This window comes from Hippocampus zosterae, chromosome 19 (assembly GCF_025434085.1).
Source record: "Hippocampus zosterae strain Florida chromosome 19, ASM2543408v3, whole genome shotgun sequence".
NCBI classification, from domain to species: domain Eukaryota; kingdom Metazoa; phylum Chordata; class Actinopteri; order Syngnathiformes; family Syngnathidae; genus Hippocampus; species Hippocampus zosterae.
Window position 1 is genome coordinate 11,411,005 of NC_067469.1, and position 24,119 is coordinate 11,435,123.

The 24,119-nt window shown below is 43.9% G+C and overlaps 1 protein-coding gene across 2 annotated transcripts in view; it reads right to left on the reverse strand.

The window, feature by feature from the left end:
• Positions 1 to 257: 257 nt before the first annotated feature.
• LOC127591902 (gastrula zinc finger protein XlCGF17.1-like) overlaps positions 258 to 24,119 on the reverse strand; it is a 66,428-nt gene continuing 42,566 nt past the window's right edge. Inside the window, exons 2-4 of one of the 2 annotated variants that reach the window (XM_052052190.1) lie at positions 4,161 to 4,841; positions 3,697 to 3,992; positions 258 to 3,495 (exon numbers count right to left, since the gene is read on the reverse strand). In XM_052052190.1, coding sequence (XP_051908150.1) covers positions 3,817 to 3,992; positions 4,161 to 4,841 — 857 coding nt within the window. In that variant the 3' untranslated portion in view covers positions 258 to 3,495; positions 3,697 to 3,816. Of the gene's footprint in view, positions 3,496 to 3,696; positions 4,842 to 24,119 lie in introns of both variants that reach the window. The other variant, XM_052052189.1, reaches the window with a different exon arrangement.

Sequence of the window (24,119 nt, forward strand, 5' to 3'; positions counted from 1 at the left end):
TTTAATCCAGTTGTCTCGAACGTACTTTTAAGGTTGCCGTCATTCGATCTCCAGCAGTTTTTTTTAACTCATTGTGTTTTTAGCGTAATCGGTCACGTGAGAAAGAAGCGTGGCTTGACGTGTGTCAAGCGTGATATAGGCGGGTGTAACGGAGTCTCTGGTAAATTTTCAAAATAAAACATCTTTCATATTCCGAAATAAATAAAACGGTACCAGTCCGCAGTTGGGAACCCCTGCAATAGAGATTTTTTTAAAAAAAAGGAAGCGCATCTATTGTGAGCAGACGTATTCAAACATTTAAAAAAAAGAGCATCCATTGTGAGCAGACGTGTTCAAGTCTCTATCTTTGGGCTTTTGTGTCCTGAATTGGTTTTCAGTCCTTTCCAGACACCAGTAACATTTCTGATCTGCAGCTAGTCCTCCATTTTCAACCTGTAGGCCTTTTTCCCTTCTCTGATTCTCATCTTCAGCTGGGTCCTTCAGCTACTCTGTTTTTCGACACAAAAGCCCTCTTTTTCTGCTTCAGGAGGCCCTTTATGTCGGGAGTACTCCACGGTTTGTTGCTGGAAAAACACTGCAGTCCTGGTGGGGATGGTGTTCCCCTCACAAAAGTTTGTTGTCTGTGATGGTGGTGGTGAGTGAATTAATGTCCTCCCCATGAACCTCACTGAAGAGCTCCCACCTGGTTAGTCGAAGGAGTCTAGCAGAGCCTCTTCAGCCTCCGTGCACCATTAATGACCATGCTGGTCACAGATGGCTGCCTGTGTTCAAGGGGTTTGTACACAGGCTGGAGATGCACCATGATGTGGTCCGCCCTTCCAAGAGGGGACAGGGGAGGGAGTGTATATGCCTCCTTGGTGTTGGCATAAAACAAGTCAAAAATGTTATTGTCTCTGGTGGCACAGGTTACATCAGTGATATGCAAACTACGACCCGCGGGCCAGATCCGGCCCGCCGAAGATTGGTTCAGAATACAGTAAAAGGTTTGATGTGAATTCCCGCAATTTATTTCATTTCTACTTGCAATGACTGGCGTTCAACACCAAGTGGCGCTGTGACTTTATTTTGCAGTGCCTGTACCCCGAAAGAATACGAGAGAGAAAGAAACAGAGCGAGCACTCTAGATAGTGAGCCATTTCCAATTCAGTAATCGCTCTACTTCTACTGGTTAGATCGCAAGCCATCTGCAGCAATGTCAAAGAAAATAAAAGTCGACAGTGAGTGCCGGGTGTTTAAGAAGGAAGGCCTAAACACTTTTTTACCAAAGTCCGATTCAAGGCTGTATGTCATATATGCCAAGAAACCGTTGCGGTTTTAAAAGAATACAACATCAGCCGTCACTTTTCCACTAAACATGCTAATTACGCCAGCAACCTTTCAACACAAGAACGTACAGCCACCGCTGACAGGTTACTAGCAAGTTTGCAGGCTCAACAAAACACCTTTACTCGATCAACTTCCATCCAAGAAGCAAGAACGATGACAAGTTTTTTTACTGACATTCAAACTAGCAAGAGCCAGAAGGCGGTCATACAGAGGCACAAATTACCTTGGAGAACGCTCACCAACGTTACCACAGACGGATTACCGAATCTGACAGGAAAAAATATCGGGATGCCGAAGAGAGTTCAGGACAGGGTGAAAGAAGACAACCCTCAGCAGGAGGTAATTTTCCTACACTGCTTAATTCACCACGAAGCACTGTGTTAATCCGTGCTGCAGCTTGACCACGTCGTGAAGCCAGTTGTGAAACTTGTCAATTTTATTCAAGCGAGGGGACTTCACCATCGTCAATTTATTCAATTCATCGAAGAAGCTGACGATGATCGCACGGACTTATTGTACCATTCTAATATCCGCTGGTTAAGTTGGGGAAAGTATGTCAACGTGTGTGCGAGCTCAAACGGGAGATTATTTCATTTTTAGAGCAATTTGAGAACAGTGAAAGTTTCCTGAGCTGAATGACACAGATTGGCTTTGTGATTTTGCTTTTACTGTGGACATACTAACACATATGAATGAACTAAATATGAAGCTCCAAGGGGAAAAACAGTTTGTGCATGAAATGCAAGCAAACGTCAAAGCCTTCAAAAGCTGTGGGTAGATTTAATTTTCGAAGCAAATGTCAACCAAGTCATTTGCTCATTTCCCCACACTGGCTACGATAAAGGAGGCCCCACAACATGTGAAAAAATACAGAAAATCACCGGATGACCTGCATGAGGAATTCTACCGTCGCTTTTGTGATTTTGGAAAAATTGACAGGGCACTTCAGCTGGTGTCATGTCCCTTCTCACAAGACCCGGACAGTGCCACAGGAGTTGCATTTGGAACTGATAGATCTCCAATGTGACATGATGTTAAAGGACAAGTTACACTTCCTGAAACTGAATGAGTTTTATGCTTCGTTAAGTGCAGCCTAATTTCCAAACGTCCAGTATATGGCACGGAGAATACTGGTGTTGTTTGGCTCGACGTGTGTGAACAGACTTTTAGTGTGATGAACACCAACAAAGCACCCCACAGATCCCAGATGAGTGATAAACACCTCAGATCTGTTCTGAGAATTGCGACAACACGATTCCAACCAGACTGCTCCCATTAAAAAGTATGTTAATACTTTAATGCTTTTGTTCTGTTTATGTTTAATATGTTCTGATATGTTAATAAATCTATCTTGTGCTGACCCGGCCCGTCTATCAAATTTTAAAAGTCAATGTGGCCCCTGAGCCAAAAAGTTTGCCCACCTCTGGGTTACATACTTGGCAAAGGTAGGGAAAACGACAGTTTGTGAGCGGGGTCTCCCGACACAGTAAATTGAAGAGTTCAGTGAAACTTCTCTACAACAAAATCATGATTGCAGCAAGAAATTTTTCAGAACAGGGGACTTTTCACTGTAGCAAATTACCTCAGATGTAAACAGACACACACACAAACGTATGTGTACTCTTTTTATTCCAATAGTGGATAAGTATGAACCGACACTTCACATAGCTAGCGTAGAAAAGGAAAAAAATGGGAAAGAAATTGCTAAATTTATGATCAGCATTCACTTTCACTTTACATCAATTTCCTGCGTAATGTCTTTTACTTTGCTCCCTCCCATCTTGCATTTTTATTATTTTTATCATGTCTTCAAGCTTTAGAGCTCATCTTTTCTTCACTTCTTGGTCTGCAAATGTCTGTTTTTGTAGCCGTTTTAACAATGCAACGTTTGTGCTGGGTCTGAAACGAACAATAACAAATACTTCCTGTACGACTGCACGTGTAAACCACTGTGGTGTTTGCTGTTGCCATTTCCGAGCGAAGCAGTAGGTAGGAGTTACTGTCAGCTGAGGTTGGATTTGACTTTTGCAGAAGGTCTGTTTTCGTTGTAGTGAATATCGATCAGAGGCAAGGTCAGAGGAAAAGATTTGGTATAATGCAACAGTGGGATTTTTCGTTGTCGGGGGAGCAAAAAAGTGGGAGGTTTTAATGCATGAAGATTTATTCACACTCGGGGATATTTTCGCCCATATAGGTTTCGTTGTAGAAGAGTTTAATTGTAAAAGAAAATAAGGGAGATTAACACGAATGAAGATTCCCATGTTGCCCCCCCCCACCCGATTTAGGGTACAAAAGGACACAAAACTAAATCAGAAGAGGAAATGAATAAAATTAAATGACGAAAAGACACTCAAGCGGGGATAGGCGCTGCTGTACAGGCAGCCATTCTTGCGGGTCCATCTTGAAAAAAGAAAACGTCAGCATCCCATGAAGAAGGTACATAAAGCATAATCAAGGTGATGAAGCCTGCTCAGATAAGAGGTGAAATTTTCATCGATAAATATTCATCTCATTATGACACTTGTGATTCTTAATTTGATATTTCCATAAGAATCTATAGCCACATTCTGAGCAGGAAAAAGGTTTCTCACCGGTGTGGGTTCTTTCATGCATTTTTAAGTGTATATTCTGACAGAATCTTTGGCCACAATCTGAACAGGCAAAAGGTTTCTCCCCTGTGTGTATTCTCTTGTGTGTTTTTAAGTTTGTCCCCTGAGAGAATCTTTGGCCACAATCTGAACAGGCAAACGGTTTCTCACCTGTGTGTATTCTCATGTGACTTTTTAAGGATTCCTTCCCTGAGAAACCTCGGCCACAATCTGAACAGGGAAAAGGTTTCTCACCAATGTGGGTTCTTACATGCCTTTTTAAGCATCCCTTCCAAGAAAATCTTTGACCACAATCTGAACAGACAAAAGGTTTCTCACCAGTATGGGTTATTTTGTGCGCATTTAAGTTACCCTTACTAGAGAATCTTTGGCCACAAGCTAAGCAGGCAAACGGTTTCTCACCAGTATGTATTCTCATGTGACTTTTTAAGTGTCCCTTCTCTGAGAAACTTTGGCCACAATCTGAACAGGAGAAAAGTTTCTCACCAGTGTGATTTCTGGAATGTAATTTTAAGTGATGCTTTAGAGAGAATCTTTGGCCACAAACTAAGCAGGAAAAAGATTTCTCCCCAGTGTGGGTTCTCGCATGTCTTTTCAAAGCCCTCCTACAAGTAAACATCATCCCACACTGAGAACATTTCCAGGGTTTGTTGTCAGTGTGACATGTCAGATCACCATCAGACTCTTCATCCTGGTCCTCCTCATCAGCAACATCATTCACAACGTTCGATGACATGTTGTCACTATCTTTCGTGCAATGGTGCTCTGGCTCCTCCTCTTTTTGAATGTGGAGGACTTGCTCCTCCTCTTCCTCCTTAAAGTGGGAGACTTCCTTGTTCTCCACTTGCTCTTTAAAGTGAGAGGGGTCTGCAACAAGTCGCTCAGGACAAGCATCTTTGCTGATGTCTACAAGACAAGGAGACAAACACACTTGGAATTCTGGTTTATAATTACAATGAAGGTTTACTCAGAGAGCAAGATGAGTTCAGATTACAACTCAATATGTGACATTACCAGCATCACTGTAGTGGTGAATGTTTCTTTCTTGGATTATTTTTATCCATTGGTGGTTGGTTATTTAATTATTTTTTTATTCGTGGTTATTTGTGAAGACTTTTACAGAGTATGACATTGCACATTTTAGAGTGGTGGACAAATCCAGAGCGCAAATTCTACCTCGTGCTGTTCGCGCAGCATTTCTGAACCGTGAAAAAAGTGACAGATACAGTGATCCCTCGCGATATGGCGCTTCATTGATCGTGGTTTCAGTACATTGTATTTTTTTCCCAAAGTAATTGGTTCATTAAAAAAATGCTTAACGACTCAGAGGTTTTGTCCATGCCTGGACTGAATCGGCAACAAGCACTCATTCAAGGCGCATGATTGGTTTCGGGTACGACGTCGACCAATGACAGGGCGAGTGGATTTATCCCGTGAGCTGATTGGTTGTGCATCTTAGCAGTCCCACACAGCACGACGAGAAAGCCTTGTGTCACGTCACGCTGTTGATTCTCTGGCATACTGTCTCTTCTACTTGCTCCGTGCGCAGCCGTGTGTGTGTGTGTGTGTGTGTGTATATATGTACTGTATATATACAGTAAGTATTCCCATCTACGGATTTCGTTCAATCACAATCGGATTACGACCGAAACTCGATTCTCAACCAAACTGAGCGCGCTTGAATTTGCCACTTGACTTCTCTCGACTTCCTTACACGAGGAAGTGACACTTCCTCAGGTTGACGAAGAAGTGACGCCTCCGTTGTGAGCAGATGTGTTCAATAGAGATTTTTTAAAAAGTAGACGCGTTTGTTGAGATGGACGCAAATTGGACTGTTATTTCTGCATGGCACCAAAGAAAGCAAGTGGAATTCGTAAAGCTGCTGAAAAAAATAGGAAAACAGTGCGCAAAACTATTCAATTTAAGAAAGATTTGATCATGAAATATGAATTGGGTGTGCATGTCTCTGTTGGCCAAGGAGTTCGGCATGCCAAAAAGAAAGACCACAAATCTAAGAGGAAGTAGAGAAATGTTTGCTTATCTTCATAAATGAGAAACAGCTAGCAGGGGACAGTCTTACCCAAGATGCGATTTGTGGCAAATCAAGACAATTGTATGGAGATTTGAAGAAAAAAAAAGATCCTACCATTACTCCTGAAGAGTTTGATTTTAAAGCAAGCAGATGGCTGTAACTGTGGACGCTGGTTAGGAGCTTTCGGGTCTTAACGTCCGTGGTCTGAATCTCTTCCTTTAGGCACCTTATTATTCCTGCAGGGTATCTGATCACTGGCAGGGCATAGCTGTTTATTGCCCCGGTCTTATTCTTGCCATTGAGCTGGCTTCTTAGGACTTCACTCGTTGGAGGTATTTGGCCGTAGCCACTTTCCTTGTTGCCAGTTCGAGGTTGCCATTGGCTTGTGGTATGTCGAGGTACTTGTAGCTGTCCTAAATATCTGCTATTGTTCCTTCAGGGAGTGAGACCCCTTCAGTGCGGACTACCTTTCCTCTCTTAGTCACCATCCGACTACATTTCTCAAGCCCGAATGACATCCCGATGTCGCAGCTGTAGATCCTGATTGTGTGGATCAGGGAGTCTATGTCCCCTCCGCTCTTAGCATACAGCTTTATGTCATCCATGTAGAGGAGGTGACTGATTGTAGCTCCATTTCTAAGGCGGTATCCATAGCCTGTCTTGGTGATTACTTGGCTTAGGGGGTTCAGTCCTATGAAGAACAGCAGTGGGGAGAGTGCATCACCTTGGTATATGCTACATTTGATGGACACTTGGGTAAGTGGCTTGCCATTGGCTTCAAGTGTGGTTTTCCACATCCTCATCGAGTTCCTGTCAAGTCAAGTCAACAGTATTTATAGAGCACTTTCAAACAGCCATCGCTGCATACCAAGTGCTGTACATGGAGCAGTTTAACATGCACAATAAACAGTAAGACAAATCGGTAATAAAGGCGGTAGAAAGCACCAAACAGTAAAGCCAAGAACAAATCTAAGTCATGCCGAGTCGAATCCCAAAGACTACAAGTGAGTTTTGAAGATGGGCAGCGAGGAGGCTTGCCGAATGTTCAGTGGGTGAGTCCCATCCCTCAGCAGCTGGTTCATTTGTGCTGCTAGGGGCTCATGGAGTGCTGTGAGTTTCTTTAGCCAGTAGGTGTGGACCATGTCCGGGCCTGGTGCTGTCCAGTTCCGAGACTCTTTCCTGAATGTCTGCCACTGTTATGGTAACTGGGTTCTGTTCAGGGAGGTTGCTGTGCTCCTCTCTCGGGGTCACCAGCCATTGTGCACTGCTGTTATGTGCAACCTCCTTCTCCCATATGCCTTTCCAGTACCTTCCAATTTCCAGTCTTGGTGGGTCAACTCTGTTGTTAGGACCCTGCCACTGAGCGTACACTTTCGCAGGTTGTGTTGCGAACAGCCTGTTTATTCATCTGCCCTCATTCTCTTTCGTGTACCGCTTTAGGCGGCTGGACAAGGCTTGGAGCCTTTGTTTGGCAGTTTCGAGTGCTTCAGGTATGGTCATCGGGACGTACCTCTCGGGTATCAGCCTTTTCATCACACCTCTCTGGGCCTCCGTCAATTGACTCACATCTTTCCGAGCCGCCTTGATCTTAGCCTCCAACCGTCTTTTCCATGGTGGGTAACGTATCTCATGGCTTCCATGGTTGCCCTTATAGCCAAGCAACTCAAGGATCACTGATGCTGAAGCGTATATCAGCTCATTGGTTTCCGTGATCGTTACGGTAGGGATCGCCCTCAGTGCTGCATTCACACTTTCCATGAGACTTTCAGGTGGTACTTCACATAGCCGTTGTAATCAGTTTCTAGTTTGCCCAGCTTTCATTCTCGCCATGATCTTAGCTTTCAGGTCAGTTGCTGCCTCACTCAGTATTTCATTCATTGGGGCTGGCCTCCCAATCTCATCATCTGCATTCATTGGGGCTTGCCTCCCAATCTCTGGTATGACCTCTGATCTGGCAGCCTGGGGCCCTTCACCATGGAACCTGCGTTGTACCTCATCAATCTCAAGTTGTGACAGCAGTTGCCGTTTGTGGATGTTGGAACACTGAGTTACTAGTTGCTTCGTGGTCAACCGTGACTGTGGGTTTCAAAGTAACCATTTGGCCCACATTCTCTGCATGTAACCCCTCTGACTAGGGTTGCTTGAGTAGTAGCTTTCCAACAGAGCCATGTTATCGCATCTCGCCCATCTCCGCTTTGTTCCAGTAGCCCATTTTTCATCAAGGTGCTCTGGTTCCCCAGCACCTGACGCAGACCTTGTTTGGCCGGACGACGTCTGAGCCGGCATGGTATTCATTTTATTGTCTCTCATCATTGTATGAGGTAGGCATTAGCGTGAAGGATCTTGCCCAAGGACCCACACTGGATGGTGTTATGTGCTCATTTTTTGCCCCAAGCAGGATTCGAACCCCCGTCTCCCGTATGCCAAACCGATGCCTTACCAACTGAGCTATCCAGCATTATATATATACTAGCTGGTTCGCCGCCCTCCGGGCGGCTCATCAGCTAGTTCCTGCGGAAGGCTGGTAAGGTGGTGGTTCGCCGCCCTCCCGGCGGCTCATCAGCTAGTTCCTGCGGAAGGCTGGTAAGGTGGGCCTTCGGCCCACAAAAGTGTTGTTGCTTGGTTCAACTTTTTGTTCATCTTCATTGCTTATCGCGAAAATAAAGAGATGTTTAGCTCTACTAAATAACTAACAATTTCACTGCAATGCTTGTGGGCAGACAACATTTTTTCACCAAGATTACCGCGCGATCGTAGTGAGCCACTGCCTGAGCGGCGCTGTGGCGGCTTGACTAAAGAACTCCAACCGCTCGCTGGACATCGGCATCAACCGGGCGTTCAAAGTAAAGTTGCGAACGGCATGGGAACAATGGATGATCGATGGCAAACACAACTTTATAAAGAGTGAGAGGCAGCGTTGGCTGAGTTACGCCACAATTTGCAAATGGATCGTGGCTGCTTGGACGAACGTGTCTGCCTGCACTGTTGTTCGAGTTTTTGGCAAAGCCGGCACATTTCTGTGGAGCCACATGGCAATGAGAGTGACTCTGACGAGAGGGAACACGGCATTTTTGATGTATTACCGGTACTTGCACAATTGTTCGATTCTGATACAGAGGATGAGGACTTTGATGGATTTCTGGGTGATGATTGATCGAAAAACGTGAGTACATTGTACGATGGCTAAATAAAATACAACGGAACTCAGTTTTGCTTCCGTTGCCTTTTTAAAAACATGTTTTTAGCTTGTATCTGTATGTCTTGGCATGCTACCGCATGCTTCAACCTAACGTGTTTTTAGCGTGCGAGCATACATGCCGTATGTTTAAGCTGGCGTATGTTTTACCACTTTAAAACTGCGGCCAATAATACAGGGCGTTTTGTCTTACAGAAATAGCACCCATTAATGAGACTGCGCCCGACCATACGGTGCGGCGAATGGTCGTGAAAATACGGTAGCTTTAAAATGGCACGACTTTAATCTTACTACCACTCATAGTTAAGGAGATATGGCGACTTCAAATGTGCCCAAAACTTTTGGAACACACTGTGTACGGAACCCAAAATTAGTTACCGTGGTTTCCCATTGGGTAATCCGACGGAGCCAAAAACCGGTTACCATGAATTCCCGAAATCCTCAGGCCTGCTACTGAATTATTTACATTTTTGCAGCGTTTATTTATAATTTTATGTATATGTTGTTGTTTGTGTTATTATCATATGATATGAATTGAATAAGTAGACCATTTCAGAATTCGAAATTTGGGACTCTCGAAATGCAAAATGGGACTCGTACTTTTCTGATCAGCGAGTCCCTGGGACTCGCTGGTGGTAAACTGTAAAATTATCACTGTAGATACATACTGTATACAGTAAATATTCTCTAATACGGACTAGTGTTTGCGCCGTCCAATTTGTCCTGATAACAGAAATTCCTCATTTGGGAAATGAGCATGGTACGTCGTCCTTCATGAACCTGCAAGTATGTTGACAAAATGCACGTGTAACAACACAATCAATAAAATACAAAAGTATTCTGTCCAAAAACTGTTTGTATAACAAAAACTGCAATATAGGTGTATCCATTAAAAAAAAAATCACAACAGTAAAATACGTACAGTATTTTAACGTTTAATTATTTCTGTCTTGGGAAAAAAAATTGTCTATTTTGAATTATTTTGTTGGATGCATTCTTTGGTTTATGACAATGTTTGCCTGCGTGTCATACAGTTTTCTTACTCGTTGCAAGTAACTGTCCTGTTGATCACCGATGTCTGGTAATTCTTGCGCAAATTGAAGGATTTTTGTTGCCATTTGCATTGCTTCCTTGCTGGATGGAGGCTTGTCATCAGGAGTTGAATCAATGCCTCGTTTTTTAAAGTTTCGTAGATTTGCGTCTTTCAGACTCCAAGTGTCTGCTGGATGTTTTTTACTTTGTGTCCAGCTTCGCTCAAACGGATGCATTTCACTCGCTCCGCAACTGTTCTCTCCCAACTAAGTTTGAATGTTGTATTTAAGTTACACTGAAGTAACGTTAATATTTCTATGCATAGTTAAGAGTATTTTCTTTATGCAACGTAACTTTATTGATTCATTGAAAGCAGCGTAGTTTACAACCGGACGTGACGTCATGAAAGCGAAAGACGGAAGTAGAGTGATAGATCGTCACGAAGAGAGAAACATGATGGTAGTCGAGTCTAATTCAGCACAATCCACATACATCTCACACCTTTGGTAGCATCGTGGGTATGTACAAGTTTGTTTTGTTATTGGTGAACAGTTCTGTGGCACTTTGTTAGAAATGCTGCTCGGCAATGTGCAAAAAGAACGTGTTAGGATTTGAGCTAGCGCTCGCTAATTGCATTAGCACCATGACGTCTCGCTAATGTCGCGGTTGAGGTAATGTTATTTTATTCCGTTCGTTGTGACTTCAAATTAATATTGCCTTGTATTTTATGTTACAGTTTCACTTTTCTCCATCATTAAACCTGTGGACTAAGAATAACATCTTCAGAGTCGTGGTGGAGAAGATGAGTTGAGCCGACTGTGCAAATCTGGCCGAGACGGTAGGCTCCAGTCATTACAGTTCTTCTACGTTTCGATGCCATGATCTACACGACATAAGTGAATGAAGTTAAAATCTTTCGCAATTACAGGAAAACGCACGCCAATAAAAAGTCACTTACACCTCGTCGTTTCGAATCTGATGAATGAAAAACGCGAAGTGAAAACATGTCTCAGCGTCGTGTTTTTTCTGTCGCATCGGGTGGGCGTTCCGTGTATTTAAGCTCCATGACGGCTCCATCCGGGTTACGTCTAGTGGAATTTCCGCTTACATAAGTTCCGGTAACACATATCGTAGTCAAAATGTTCATGCATAGGTTTTTAGTATAGGGTGAAGGACATTCCTTTTCATAGCATTCCGGGGGTTGTAATATTTACTGTATATATATATATCTCTCACACACACACACACACACACACACACACACACACACACACACACACACACACACACACACACACACACACACACACACATTCCTGTAAGACTATATTTGTGAGGTCCGGGTAACTCCAGATAGGGAGTGAGGACCACCCTTTCTGATAGGTTTAGAGAGGAACTAGTCTTAGATTTGTACACTAGATGTCACCCCAACTACTTTCCCCACTTCAACTTCTTTAAAAAACAGAGCAATAAAAAGTAGACTTGAAACTGAAATCATAGCAGGAGTGAGGACTCTGAATGGGCACATTCAAAGTCCTCACTCCTGTTGTGACTTTGGTTAAAATATCTTATCTTTTTTGGTTTTGTTGCAGTTAAGCATACAAATCAACTTTTGGTATGGCCTTCAGAGTTTTTCCTCTCTTATTAACCTGCAATTACACAGCAGACATTTTGTATTTTAATTTTAAAAAGTGTGAGTAGTCTGTTTTATGAATAATTTGATAGTTTCAACTTAAGATAAGCAGAGTTCCTCATTTATACATTATATATCAATCACAACTTGAACCGATTGATTGCTGTACAATTACTACTACAATAAAAGTGACCCATGCTTTGGCCAATTAATTTACGGAACTAAATCAAATATATTGTAAAACTTTATAAGTACATGTCAACATTAAATCTCACCTCAAGTAGCACATTTTTAACAACACTGCTCAGGAAGAGTAGAAAAGAATTGAGAAAAAAAAATACTCCAGCAAGAAAATTTAAATTTAAAAATGAAGAACTCGAGAAGCAGATCTTTTCTTGAAGTTCTTTACGTCTTTACAGGTTCTTTGAGCCAAGGCCTGCGGCTCTTTCATTTTGCAGTCAGTGCATTGTTCTTGCTTGACACCCTTTTATAAGTCTCCCCAGGTGTTTTTCCACAGCAGCCTTTTCTTCTTCATTCCATGGTCTCCTCAAATTTGCTCTGGGAGACCCTAAATATGATGACAATTGCAATTTAATGATACTCACAAAGACCACCTTGTGATAGCTTTACAATGTGGATTTTATACGTAAAAAAAATAAAAGTACTTGTCTTTTTCTCCAATTTAGATTTTGCCTGCTCTTTGAGTGTAAGGTTTTTTCCATCCATCCATCATCTACCGCTTATCCGGGGCCGGGTCGCGGGGGCAACAGCTTTAGCAGGGAAGCCCAGACTTCCCTCTCCCTAGCTACTTCTTCCAGCTCTCCCCGGGGGATCCCGAGTCGTTCCCAGGCAAGCTGGGTGACATAGTCTCTCCAACGTGTCCTGGGTCTCCTCCCGGTGGGACATGACCGGTACACCTCACCGGGGAGGCGCTCAGGAGGCATCCGAATCAGAAGCCCAAGCCACCTCATCTGGGTCCTCTCGATGTGGAGGAGAAGCGGCTCAACTCTGAGCCCCTCCCGGATGAATGAGCTTCTCACCTTTTCTCTAAGGGAGAGCCCGGACACCCTGCGGAGAAAACTCATTTCAGCCGCTTGTATCCGGGATCTCGTTCTTTCGGTCACGACCCATAGCTCGTGACCATAGGTGAGGGTTGGGACGTAGATCGACCGGTAAATTGAGAGCTTTGCCCTTTGGCTCAGCTCCTTCTTCACCACGACAGACCGATACAACATCCGCATCACAGCAGACGCTGCACCGATCCGCCTGTCGATCTCCCGCTCCCTCCTACCCCCACTCGTGAACAAGACCCCAAGATACTTGAACTCCTCCACTTGGGGTAAGATCTCCTCCCCGACCCGGAGGGGGCACTCCACCCTTTTCCGACCGAGGACCATGGTTTCAGATTTGGAGGTGCTGATTTCCATCCCAACCGCTTCACACTCGGCTGCGAAACGCTCCAGTGAGAGTTGGAGAGCCCCGTTTGAAGGAGCCAACAGCACCACATCATCTGCAAAAAGCAGGGATGTAATACTGAGGCCCCCAAAACTGACCCCCTCAACGCTTCGGCTGAGCCTAGAAATTCTGTCCATAAAGGTTATGAACAGAATCGTCGACAAAGGGCAGCCTTGGCGGAGTCCTACCCCCACTGGAAACGATTCCGACTTACTGCTGGCAATGCGAACCAAACTCTGACATCGGTGGTATAGTGACCGAACAGCCCGTATCAGGGGGTTCGGTACCCCATACCCACGAAGCACCCCCCACAGAACTCCCCGAGGGACAGGGTCAAACGCCTTCTCCAAGTCCACAAAACACATGTAGACTGGTTGGGCGAATTCCCACATACCCTCAAGGACCCTGCTAAGGGTGTAGAGCTGGTCCACTGTTCCACGGCCGGGACGAAAACCACACTGCTCCTCCTCAATTGGAGGCTCGACTTCCTGACGGACCCTCCTCTCCAGCACCCCTGAATAGACCTTACCAGGGAGGCTGAGGAGTGTGATCCCTCTGTAGTTGGAACACATCCTCCGGTCCCCCTTTTTAAAAAGAGGGACTACCACCCCGGTCTGCCAATCCAGAGGCACTCTCCCTGTTGACCACGCGATGTTGCAGAGGCGTGTCAACCAGGACAGCCCCACAACATCCAGAGGCTTGAGGAACTCCGGGCGGATCTCATCCACCCCTGGGGCCTTGCCACCGAGGAGCTTTTTAACCACATCGGTGACTTCAACCACAGAGATAGGAGAGCCCACCTCAGAGTCCCCAGGCTCTGCTTCCTCCAAGGAAGGCGTGTTGGTGGAGTTGAGGAGGTCTTCGAAGTACTCTGCCCACCGGTTCACAACGTCCCGAGTCGAAGTCAGCAGCGCCCCATCCCCACTGTACACAGTGTTAGTGGTGCACTGCTTCCCCCTCCTGAGACGTCGGATGGTGGACCAGAATTTCCTCGAAGCCGTCCGGAAGTCCGCTTCCATGGCCTCACCGAACTCTTCCCACGCTCGGGTTTTTGCCTCGGCGACCACCGAAGCCGCGGTCCGCTTGGCCAGCCGATACCCGTCAGCTGCCTCTGGGGTCCCACAGGCCATAAAGGCTCGATAGGACTCCTTCTTCAGCTTGACGGCATCCCTTACTGCTGGTGTCCACCAGCGAGTACGGGGATTGCCGCCACGACAGGCACCAACCACCTTACGGCCACAACTCAGATTGGCCGCCTCAACAATAGAGGCACGGAACATGGTCCACTCGGACTCAATGTCCCCCGTCTCCCCCGGAACATGGGAAAAGCTCTGTCGGAGGTGGGAGTTGAAACTCCTTCTGACAGGGGATTCCGCCAGACGCTCCCAACAAACCCTCACTATACGTTTGGGTCTGCCAGGACGGACCGGCATCTTCCCCCACCATCGGAGCCTACTCACCACCAGGTGGTGATCAGTTGACAGCTCCGCCCCTCTCTTCACCCGAGTGTCCAGAACATGCGGCCGCAAATCCGATGATACAACTACAAAGTCGATCATCGAACTGCGGCCTAGGGTGTCCTGGTGCCAAGTGCACATATGGACACCCTTATGTTTGAACAAGGTGTTCGTTATGGACAATCCGTGACGAGCACAGAAGTCCAATAACAAAACACCACTCTGGTTTTGATCGGGGGGGCCGTTCCTCCCAATCACGCCCCTCCAGGTATCACCGTCATTGCCCACGTGAGCATTGAAGTCCCCCAGCAGAACAATGGAGTCCCCAGCAGGAGTACTCTCCAGCACACCCTCCAAGGACTCCAAAAAGGGTGGGTATGCTGAGCTGCTGTTTGGTGCATATGCACAAACAACAGTCAGGACCCGTCCACCCACCCGAAGGCGGAGGGAGGCAACCCTCTTGTCTACCGGTGTGAACCCCAATGTACAGGCACTGAGGCGGGGGGCAATGAGTATGCCCACACCTGCTCTGCGCCTCTCACCGTGAGCAACTCCAGAGTGGAAGAGAGTCCAACCCCTCTCGAGAGAACTGGTACCAGAACCCAGGATGTGTGTGGAGGCAAGTCCGACTATATCCAGTCGGAAATTCTCTGCTTCACACACCAGCTCGGGCTCCTTCCCTGCCAGAGAGGTGACATTCCATGTCCCAAGAGCTAGCTTCTGCAGCCGAGGATCGGACCGCCAGGGTCCCCGCCTGGACTCGAATCTGCAATGAAATGGGACATCCCTGATTTGACACTCATTGTCAAATACGTTGCATGCATTTTAACTGGTTAAATTATGAAAAAAGAGATATAGTTCCTCATCCAAAGCTTACCATCCAATTCAGTCTTCCCTCTTTTGGAGAGATGCTTTTCCCTTTTTGGGGCTAAAGGTCGATACCACCACATGAAAAGGAGAACAAAGTGACACATTTTACTAAATCAGTGTTGAACAAAAATATGCTATCAATGCATTCATTTAGTAACCCAATTCCAGTGAAATTGGGACATTATGCTCATCAATCAAAACAGAATACAATGATTTGCAAATCATGTCCAACCTATATTTAAGTGAAGCATTACAAAGACAAGACAACATTCAATGTTCAAATTGGTACATTTAATTTTTTCCAATAATATTTAACTTAGAATTTAATGGCTGTAATGCGTTCCATAAAAGATGGAACAGCTAGCAAAAAAAATAATGTTGAGAAATGCTCATCAAACCCCTGTTTGTCACATCCCACCGGTGAACAGGCTAACTGTGAATGGGTGGGTGCCATGATTGGGTCAAAAAGTAGCTATCCTGAATTCACAAGCAAAGATTGGGTGAGGGTCACCACAAGTTGAATCGTTGAAGGACAGAGTTTCACAACGTATAATTGCAAGGAATTGAGGGATTACGTCATCTTTGGTCCATAATATCAAAAGGTTCAGAGAATCTGGACCAATCAGTGCATGTAAGCGGCAAGGCCAAAAACAGATAACATTCAAAGGCCATGACCTTCGACCTATCAGAGAGCACTGCATCCAAAACCACCTTGTCCCAGCATAGTAGTGTAGCCAATTAAATAGAGGTTGAACATGACATGCAAATCATTGTATTATGTATTAAATACAAGTTCGTGCTTCCATTAAGAATAGAGAAGATTTACTGGGCAACATATAACATTTGAAAGGTATGTTACAAGAACATCTTGTATGATTTCATGCTAGTCAGTGTGAACCAACCGACATAATTAAATTTTGTTAGACCAATGCAAATATTTGGCAGAAATAAAATACTGATTCCTGATTCAAAATAACCATCATCCATAAATTATCTTCCCCCTTCAAGTGCATTCCAGTGGCAGCCAGTGAACGAGCCTGGTCTCTATTGAACGCGAATAGCAGGGGTTTCGAAAAACAACTTTTATATTGATAGATTACATTGTCCAGTGTGGGCAATGCATTTGATAAATGAAATGGTAAGAACATGAATCTAAATACAAAAATACCCAAAACAATGCTGTAATCGATCGTGTAATATTGTACAGTAGAAATTTTTGTTGTATGTCATTTCATAGTGCTTTAGGTGCTAGAGTGAATTTACGCCGCATTATTTCCCCCAAGAAACATTTGATTTATAACGGCTAAAAATACACAAGGATTAAATATAATTTATATATGTTCCTCATACTGCGTGACAACTGACCGGAACAAAATATGGAGAAATTAAAACTCTTGACATGTCCATTCATCCGTTCTGCCCCCCCCCACCCCAAAAGCCGACTGCCCCCATGTCGAGCGTTGCCACGTACAAAGTTACACCAGTGTAGCCCCTGAAAACAGCTTAAAACGGAGCAAATGTAACCCTGCTCAGGAGGTGGTTTAAACATTTACTCTGGAGTAAATGCTAGTATGCGGGGCAGCACCGATATTAAATGGGACGTGTGAACGCTACAGGAGTAGACTTACTACGCGTGAAAAGAGTTGATTACATACGGGTAGAATGTGTTGCTTTCGTGCTCGTTCGTACTTCTGTCATCTTTCCTTTTGTAGGAGACTGGACCATCTCAGAGTTGATTGTGTAGTTTGTTCCTTTGTTATGTGTTCACAAACCCCCCCACAGAATTTATTTTGTGATTCCTTATGTTTCCTTTCCAATTGCCTTGCCATCTTTAAATTTGATTGGCCACAGTAGAAGCAATAATGACTTCTGTGCCAAACTCGTTTGCCTTCCCTTTTTGTAAATGCTTTTATGGTTAAAGAAGGATCTTCTTTGCTCATCTTTTGTTTTTACATAGGTTAATGGGTTACCTTCTTTACGAATTGCAGACATGACCGTGCTCCTCTGCTTCATATGTCTGATGACTTGTAGAGTCTTCACTGGATGTATCATAAGAGAACAATTTTTCTACCTTTGGATGGAATATCTCCTCGTCATCACTCGACTCAGAGGATATCTTAGTTGGTTTGTATTCCTCATCTGATCCAAAAAGACTTGAGTCAGAATAATCACCATCTTCAGTGGGATTGTCCATCTGTTATTAAAAAAAAAAAAAGATCAGAAAATACCATTGCAATTAATGATGTTAGAGAATAGTACTGATAATTCAGGCTTACATGACAAGATAGTTCTGTGGGATAAAATATTAATCGAACACATTAACATGGCAAAACAGAAATACCTTATAGAAATAACTTATTTTGTTTAATATGGGCAAATAAAGCATTTGAAACTGACCGGGTAATCAATTAAAAGTCGACTTATTATAATTTTTAAAAATGTCTATATCACTCATTTCCAGTGCTTGGCAAAGATAGGTAAGTGCCGAAACCAAATAATGGTATCAGGCTGATACCGGCATTATTTTAAGGTTATCGTGGAGGCTGCCAATACCAGCAATCGATATTTCAGAAAATTAAAAACTTAATAAATGTAAATGTAATACTGTACTAGTTGCCACTACACATTTGGCGAATCATCTGCGTCACAAAGAGAGGCTTATTTCCAAGTATTTGGCAATCCAATAACAATGATGGCCGACACAGAGTGCGGAGAGAACAATTTTCCACGTGAGCTGTACCCAGGTCAATCTTTTCATACACCTATTAAGATGCAATTTCTGTATATAATTACAATATTTACATTAATTCTTTGAACGCATCATGTGTACTTTTTAATCAAATTTGTTTGAATTCCTTCCACGTTCATCCTATTATATTCCCAGAAGAGGAAATTTCTCTTAGTATGTGGCGACTAAAATGAACGCATATTCACTAAATCTCTGCACGCCAGAGCATTTTTTTTCTCCTTGAATTACATCAACATTCATCCACCAATTTGCCGATTAACGTCTAATCACTAAGTTGATATGAGTATGATAAGGTTAAGATTCATGCTGAGAATGCATCACTAGTGTGTTTTTATAAGCCTGGGCCAATAACTGGTTTGACGTTTGAAAAGTCAAAGTTTCAATCACCACTAATTCGGCTTTGCCAATAAGGATATTTGGGATCAATAAACGATGAGCGAGTGTGGTTACAAATCGCAAAGGTTGATGACAGTGACAATGTATGTTGCCACAAAAAAATCATCAAAATGTCCCCATAAAATAGTAGAAAGCTTAACAAACAAAGAAAATATGCATCTCTCCTCATATAAGTGGGGGGTTTCTCAGCCCAAAATGCATAGGTTTTGGTGATCCACACATTTAACCTTTATTTTTTTCTTATTTATTTATTATTTTATTTTAACTTTTGTGTTGACAATGGTTCACAGTATAATATTTCGTTCAACCCACTTTGTTATCTGTAAATTGCTTGGTATTTTACATCGTCTTTTTGCAGTTACTTTCTGTATATGGAAAGACACTGGTTCCATTTGCAACTAATTCTCTGCTCAACTAAGATGGCGACGACGACGACGGCGAGATGATGGCGGCGGGGGGGGGGGGGGTGGTGTTGTTAAAACTTGATTTTACCACACTAACGACCTATTCTGTGGCGCTGTATTGTGTGTCTGACGGCCTATTGAAAGTTTATTGTTTGAGAGGAAACTTTCTATCTTGGTGACAACTTCTTAGGTACAGCATAGTAGAGTTATTCATATAGTTGGTTTCACTCTAATGCTGATATAACACGAACCTTTGAGCCTGCCCGAATTACTTAGAATAACTAACTTGTAAGAAAATATTCAAAACTTGAGTGTCTTACCTGCTTTAATTCTGAAGTATTTGTCATTTTCTGGGGTTTTCTCGATGATGCTGACTCGTACGCTCACTCTTCTCAACGCCTTCCTTTTGTGCAGGTAGCAAAGCGCGCGTTTCCTAATTGATGGTCAGCGAGTGTGATGTGGGGGAGGGTAGCTGTAGAAACTCGTTTCCTGCAACGTAACTGTGACGTTTTGGGGTGTGAGAACAGCCCCGCCCCTTCACAACCAAAACTCCTTCACTTTTCCTCTGAGGTCCGTTTTGAAGTGGGGCATAGTAAATGTCAAGCAATATCAACATATTTTATGAAATCTTGTTTACACCAATGTCATGTACTCCTAAAATGAGCACAGCATATATACATGTGTGTGTATATACATACTGTATATATATACAGTATATACACACACACACATATTTTAAAAACGACTTAAAATATTGTAATTGTTCTGAAAGCAACATTATTCCCAAATGCTAATATGGAATTGTGATGAAACATCATTATTATTTACTTATTGGATGCAATTCGTATTATACAGTTTCGATGTCCAAAGCAGAATAAAACGAATTAGATTTTCTGGGGACACGACTGCAACACTCAACTCCTCTTCTTGCAAAGCTTTGTTGCTGCTGTATGAACCGCGCTCCTAATTGATCACGTGCTCAAACTAGTGTGGGGGAGGGGAGCTGAATAAACTAGGTTCAAACAGTGCAACTGCGAGGGTTTGGAGCTGGGAACAGCCCCTCCCCCCTTCATGGCCAACGATAAACTAAAATTGCTCAGCCTTTAACTTTTATTTTACTCTGCGGTCTGTTTTGAGGGGAGCATGATAAATTTCAAGCAACATCTATGTTTCAGCAACTGTAATAACACAAATGTATATACCTGTTCATATTTTTTAAACCAGACTTAAATATTATAATTGTTCAATGAAACATAATTACAGTAAGTATTGCCATCTTTGGACTTCTGTCAAACGAAAATTCCCTCACCCAGAATAAAAATCTATGCATTACACATTTGAGTACGATATTACATTATATGATTGCTTCAGGAGTATGAGGTACCGAATCCCCTGATGCGGGCACTTTGGTCCCTCCACCACAGATGTCAGAATTTGGTTCACATTACCGGCAGTAAGTCAGAATCGTTTCCAGTGAGGGTTGGACTCCGCCAAGGCTGCCCTTTGTCATCGATTCTGTTCATAAACTTTACGGACATTGGCAATTTCTAGGCGCAGTGTAAGTGTTGATGGGGGTCCATTTTGGTGGCCTCAGTATTACATCTCTGCTTATTGCAGATGATGTGGGACTGTTGGCTCTTTCAAGCAGGGCCCTTCAACTCTCACTTGAGCGTTTCGCAGCTGAGTATGAAGTGGTTGGGATGAAAATCAGTCGGAAAAGGGTGGAGTTCTCTCTCCGGGTCGGGGAGGAGATCTTGTCCCAAGTGGAGGAGTTTAAGTATTTTGGGGTCTTGTTTGCAAGTGAGGGCAGGAGGGAATGAGAGATCGACAGGCGCAGCGGTGAAGCGGCTGCTGCTTGCTCTGCGCGCTTTGTATCGGTCAGTCGTGGTGAAGAAGGAGCTGAGCCAAAGGGCGAAGCTCTCAATTTACCGGTTGATCTACGTTCCAACCCTCATCTACTGTCATGAGCAATGAGTCGTGACCGAAAGAATGAGATCCCAGATACAAGCGGCCGAAATGAGTTTTAAAGGTGTTCCGGGCATGTCCCACCGGCAGGAGGCCCCGGGGACAACCCAAGACACGCTGGAGAGACTGTGTCACTCAGCTGGCCTGGGAACGTTTCAGAATCCCCGGGAAGAGCTAGGAGAAGTGGCTGGGGAGAGGGAAGTCTGGGCTTCCCTGCTAAAGCTGCTGCCCCTGTGACCCGACCTTGGATAAGCGGTGGAATATGGATGGATGGATATTACATTAGTGATCGATTCATAACAACGGACGAACGTTCCGATAAATGGAACCTGGAAGCCATACGGAAGCTCGAATTAGAGCAAACTCAAGCAAGTCCCGTTCGATACCGCGGAATAACTGTCTGCACCACTTTTTACTCTCTTTGGCACAAAAACAGCAGAATCTCTCTATTAGCATGAGTTTACTAGAATCGTGAACGACTTTCTATTCCATTCATTTACATTTACGTCCTGTCGATCGTTGCATCCAAACAAAGGAATGGTAATGACTGTGGATGAGAACATGGAATGCATCCGATTAGATGCTCAAAGCAAGTTGCTTGTGGCTCGACGGACTGTAGAGTAAATGAACGTTTCCTGGAATGCTTGACCTGCTCTCATGCTAACTCAACTCAACATTATTTATAGAGCACTTTCAAACAGCCATCGCTGCATACAAAGTGCTTTACATGGAGCAATTTAACATATACAACAAACAGTAACGCAGTCTGTAATAAATACGGTAGAAAGCACCGAACAGCAAAATCAAGAACAAATCTAAGTCATGGTGAGTCAAATGCCAAAGAATACAAGTGAGTTTTGAGGCGCGTTTTGAAGATGGGCAGCGAGGAGGCTTGCCGAATGTTCAGTGGGAGGTCATTCCAGAGAGAGGGACCAGCAACAGAAAAGGCTCCATCCCCTCTGAGCCTCAGTTTAGTTCTTGGTCCTTCTAATAATGTCTGGTCCGCAGACCAGATGAGGTCAGCGAGGTAAGGTGGCACGAGGTAATTTAGACATGTGAAAAGGTCATTTAGAGATTTGAAAACAATTTGCGCTAACTGGAGCGCTAATCAGAGAGAAGGCGAGTTCCATCGCGCTATGGGCATGGAGGACTTTGAAGGGTCCCGTGGATGCCTTCAGACATTTGTTGCACAACATCAGCTGAGCAACGCTGTCTTGGGTGGTGATCGAGGGGAGGTCAAGTTCGAGATAGTGAGTGATTGGAAAGAAAAGCCACCAGCTGTTATAGGTCTCATTTTGGAGCAAAGAGCCCTCATTTTGTGACTACTCTTGTTATAATGTATTTTGTTCATATACCTGTACTGTATACTGCCGTTTTGTGTTGTTTGGGGCATATATTTTTGCATTTTACTGCTTGTGTTCTTACACATGTATTTTGTTAACACACTTGCATGTTCATAAAGGACGTGTACCGTAGTCATGTCCCACATAAGGAAATTCTGTTATCAAGACTGATTGAGCAACGCAAACATGATTTCTTACTAAAGAATACTTACTGTTGTTACTTATTGGATGCAAATCATAATGATCCAGTTGAAATGTCCAAAGCAGAATGAAACAAATTGGATATGCTGGGGACACTTCTGCAATACAGTACCTAACTCATTTTTTCTTGCAAAGCGTTGTGGCTGGCTTCTGCGCAGCTCTGCTAATTGAAATGTAAACAAACTCATGTCAGGGGGGAGGGGTGCAGCAAAAACTTCGTTTTGGAGCATGTAACAGCCGCTCCTCTTCATGGCCAATGACTAAGTCAATTATCAAAATTGCCATAGCCTTTTTGAACTTTGAGGTCTGCTGTGAAGGCGAGCATGATAAATTTTGAGCAACATCTACATACAGTATTTGAGTAACTAGGCTCACCAATGTCACATACTCCGCGCGCACACAGTATATTTAAACTGACTTACAATTTTACAATTGTTTTTAAAGCAACATAATTCCAAACTCTAATATGGAATTTAGATGAAACAATTATTTACTTATTGAATGCAAGTCATATTTTCCAGTTTCAATGTCCAAAGCTGAATGAAATAAATTGGATATGCTGGGGACACTTCTGCAATACAGTACCTAACTCATTTTTTTCTTGCAAAGCTTTGTGGCTGGCTTCTGCGCAGCTCTGCTAAATGAAATGTAAACAAACTCATGTCTGGGGGGAGGGGTGCTGCAAAAACTTCGTTTTGGAGCAGGTAACAGCCGCTCCCCTTCATGGCCAATGATTAAGTCAATTATCAAAGTTCCCACAGCCTTTGTGAACTTTGAGGTCTGATGTGAAGGAGAGCATGATAAATTTTGAGCAACATCTACATACAGTATTTGAGTAACGAGGATCACCAATGTCACATACTCCTAAAATAATTACAGCAAATAAAATTATATATATGTTCACAAACACAACCGCACACACAGTATATTTAAACTGACTTAAAAATTTACAATTGTTTTTAAAGCAACATAATTCCAAACTCTAACATGGAATTTAATCGTTTCTTGGTTTCTTGGAATTGGAATTCTTTACTTATTGAATGCAAGTCATATTTTCCAGTTTCAATGTCCAAAGCAGAATAAAATGAATTGGATTTTCTGGGGCCCTCCGTGAGTCGTCACCTTACCGTGGTGGAGGGGTTTGTGTGTCCCAATGATCCTAGAAGCTAAGTTGTCTGGGGCTTTATGCCCCTGGCAGGGTCACCCATGGCAAACAGGTTCTAGGTGAGGGGCCAGACAAAGCACGACTCAAAGACCCCAATGATGAATACAATAAATGGATCTAGGTTTCCCTTGCCCAGACGCGGGTCACCGGGGCCCCCTTCTGGAGCCAGGCCTGGAGGTGGGGCTCGTTGGCAGGCGCCTGGTGGCCGGGCCTACACCCATGGGGCCCGGCCGGGCACAGCCCGAAGAGGCAACGTGGGCCCCCCTTCCCATGGGCTCACCACCCA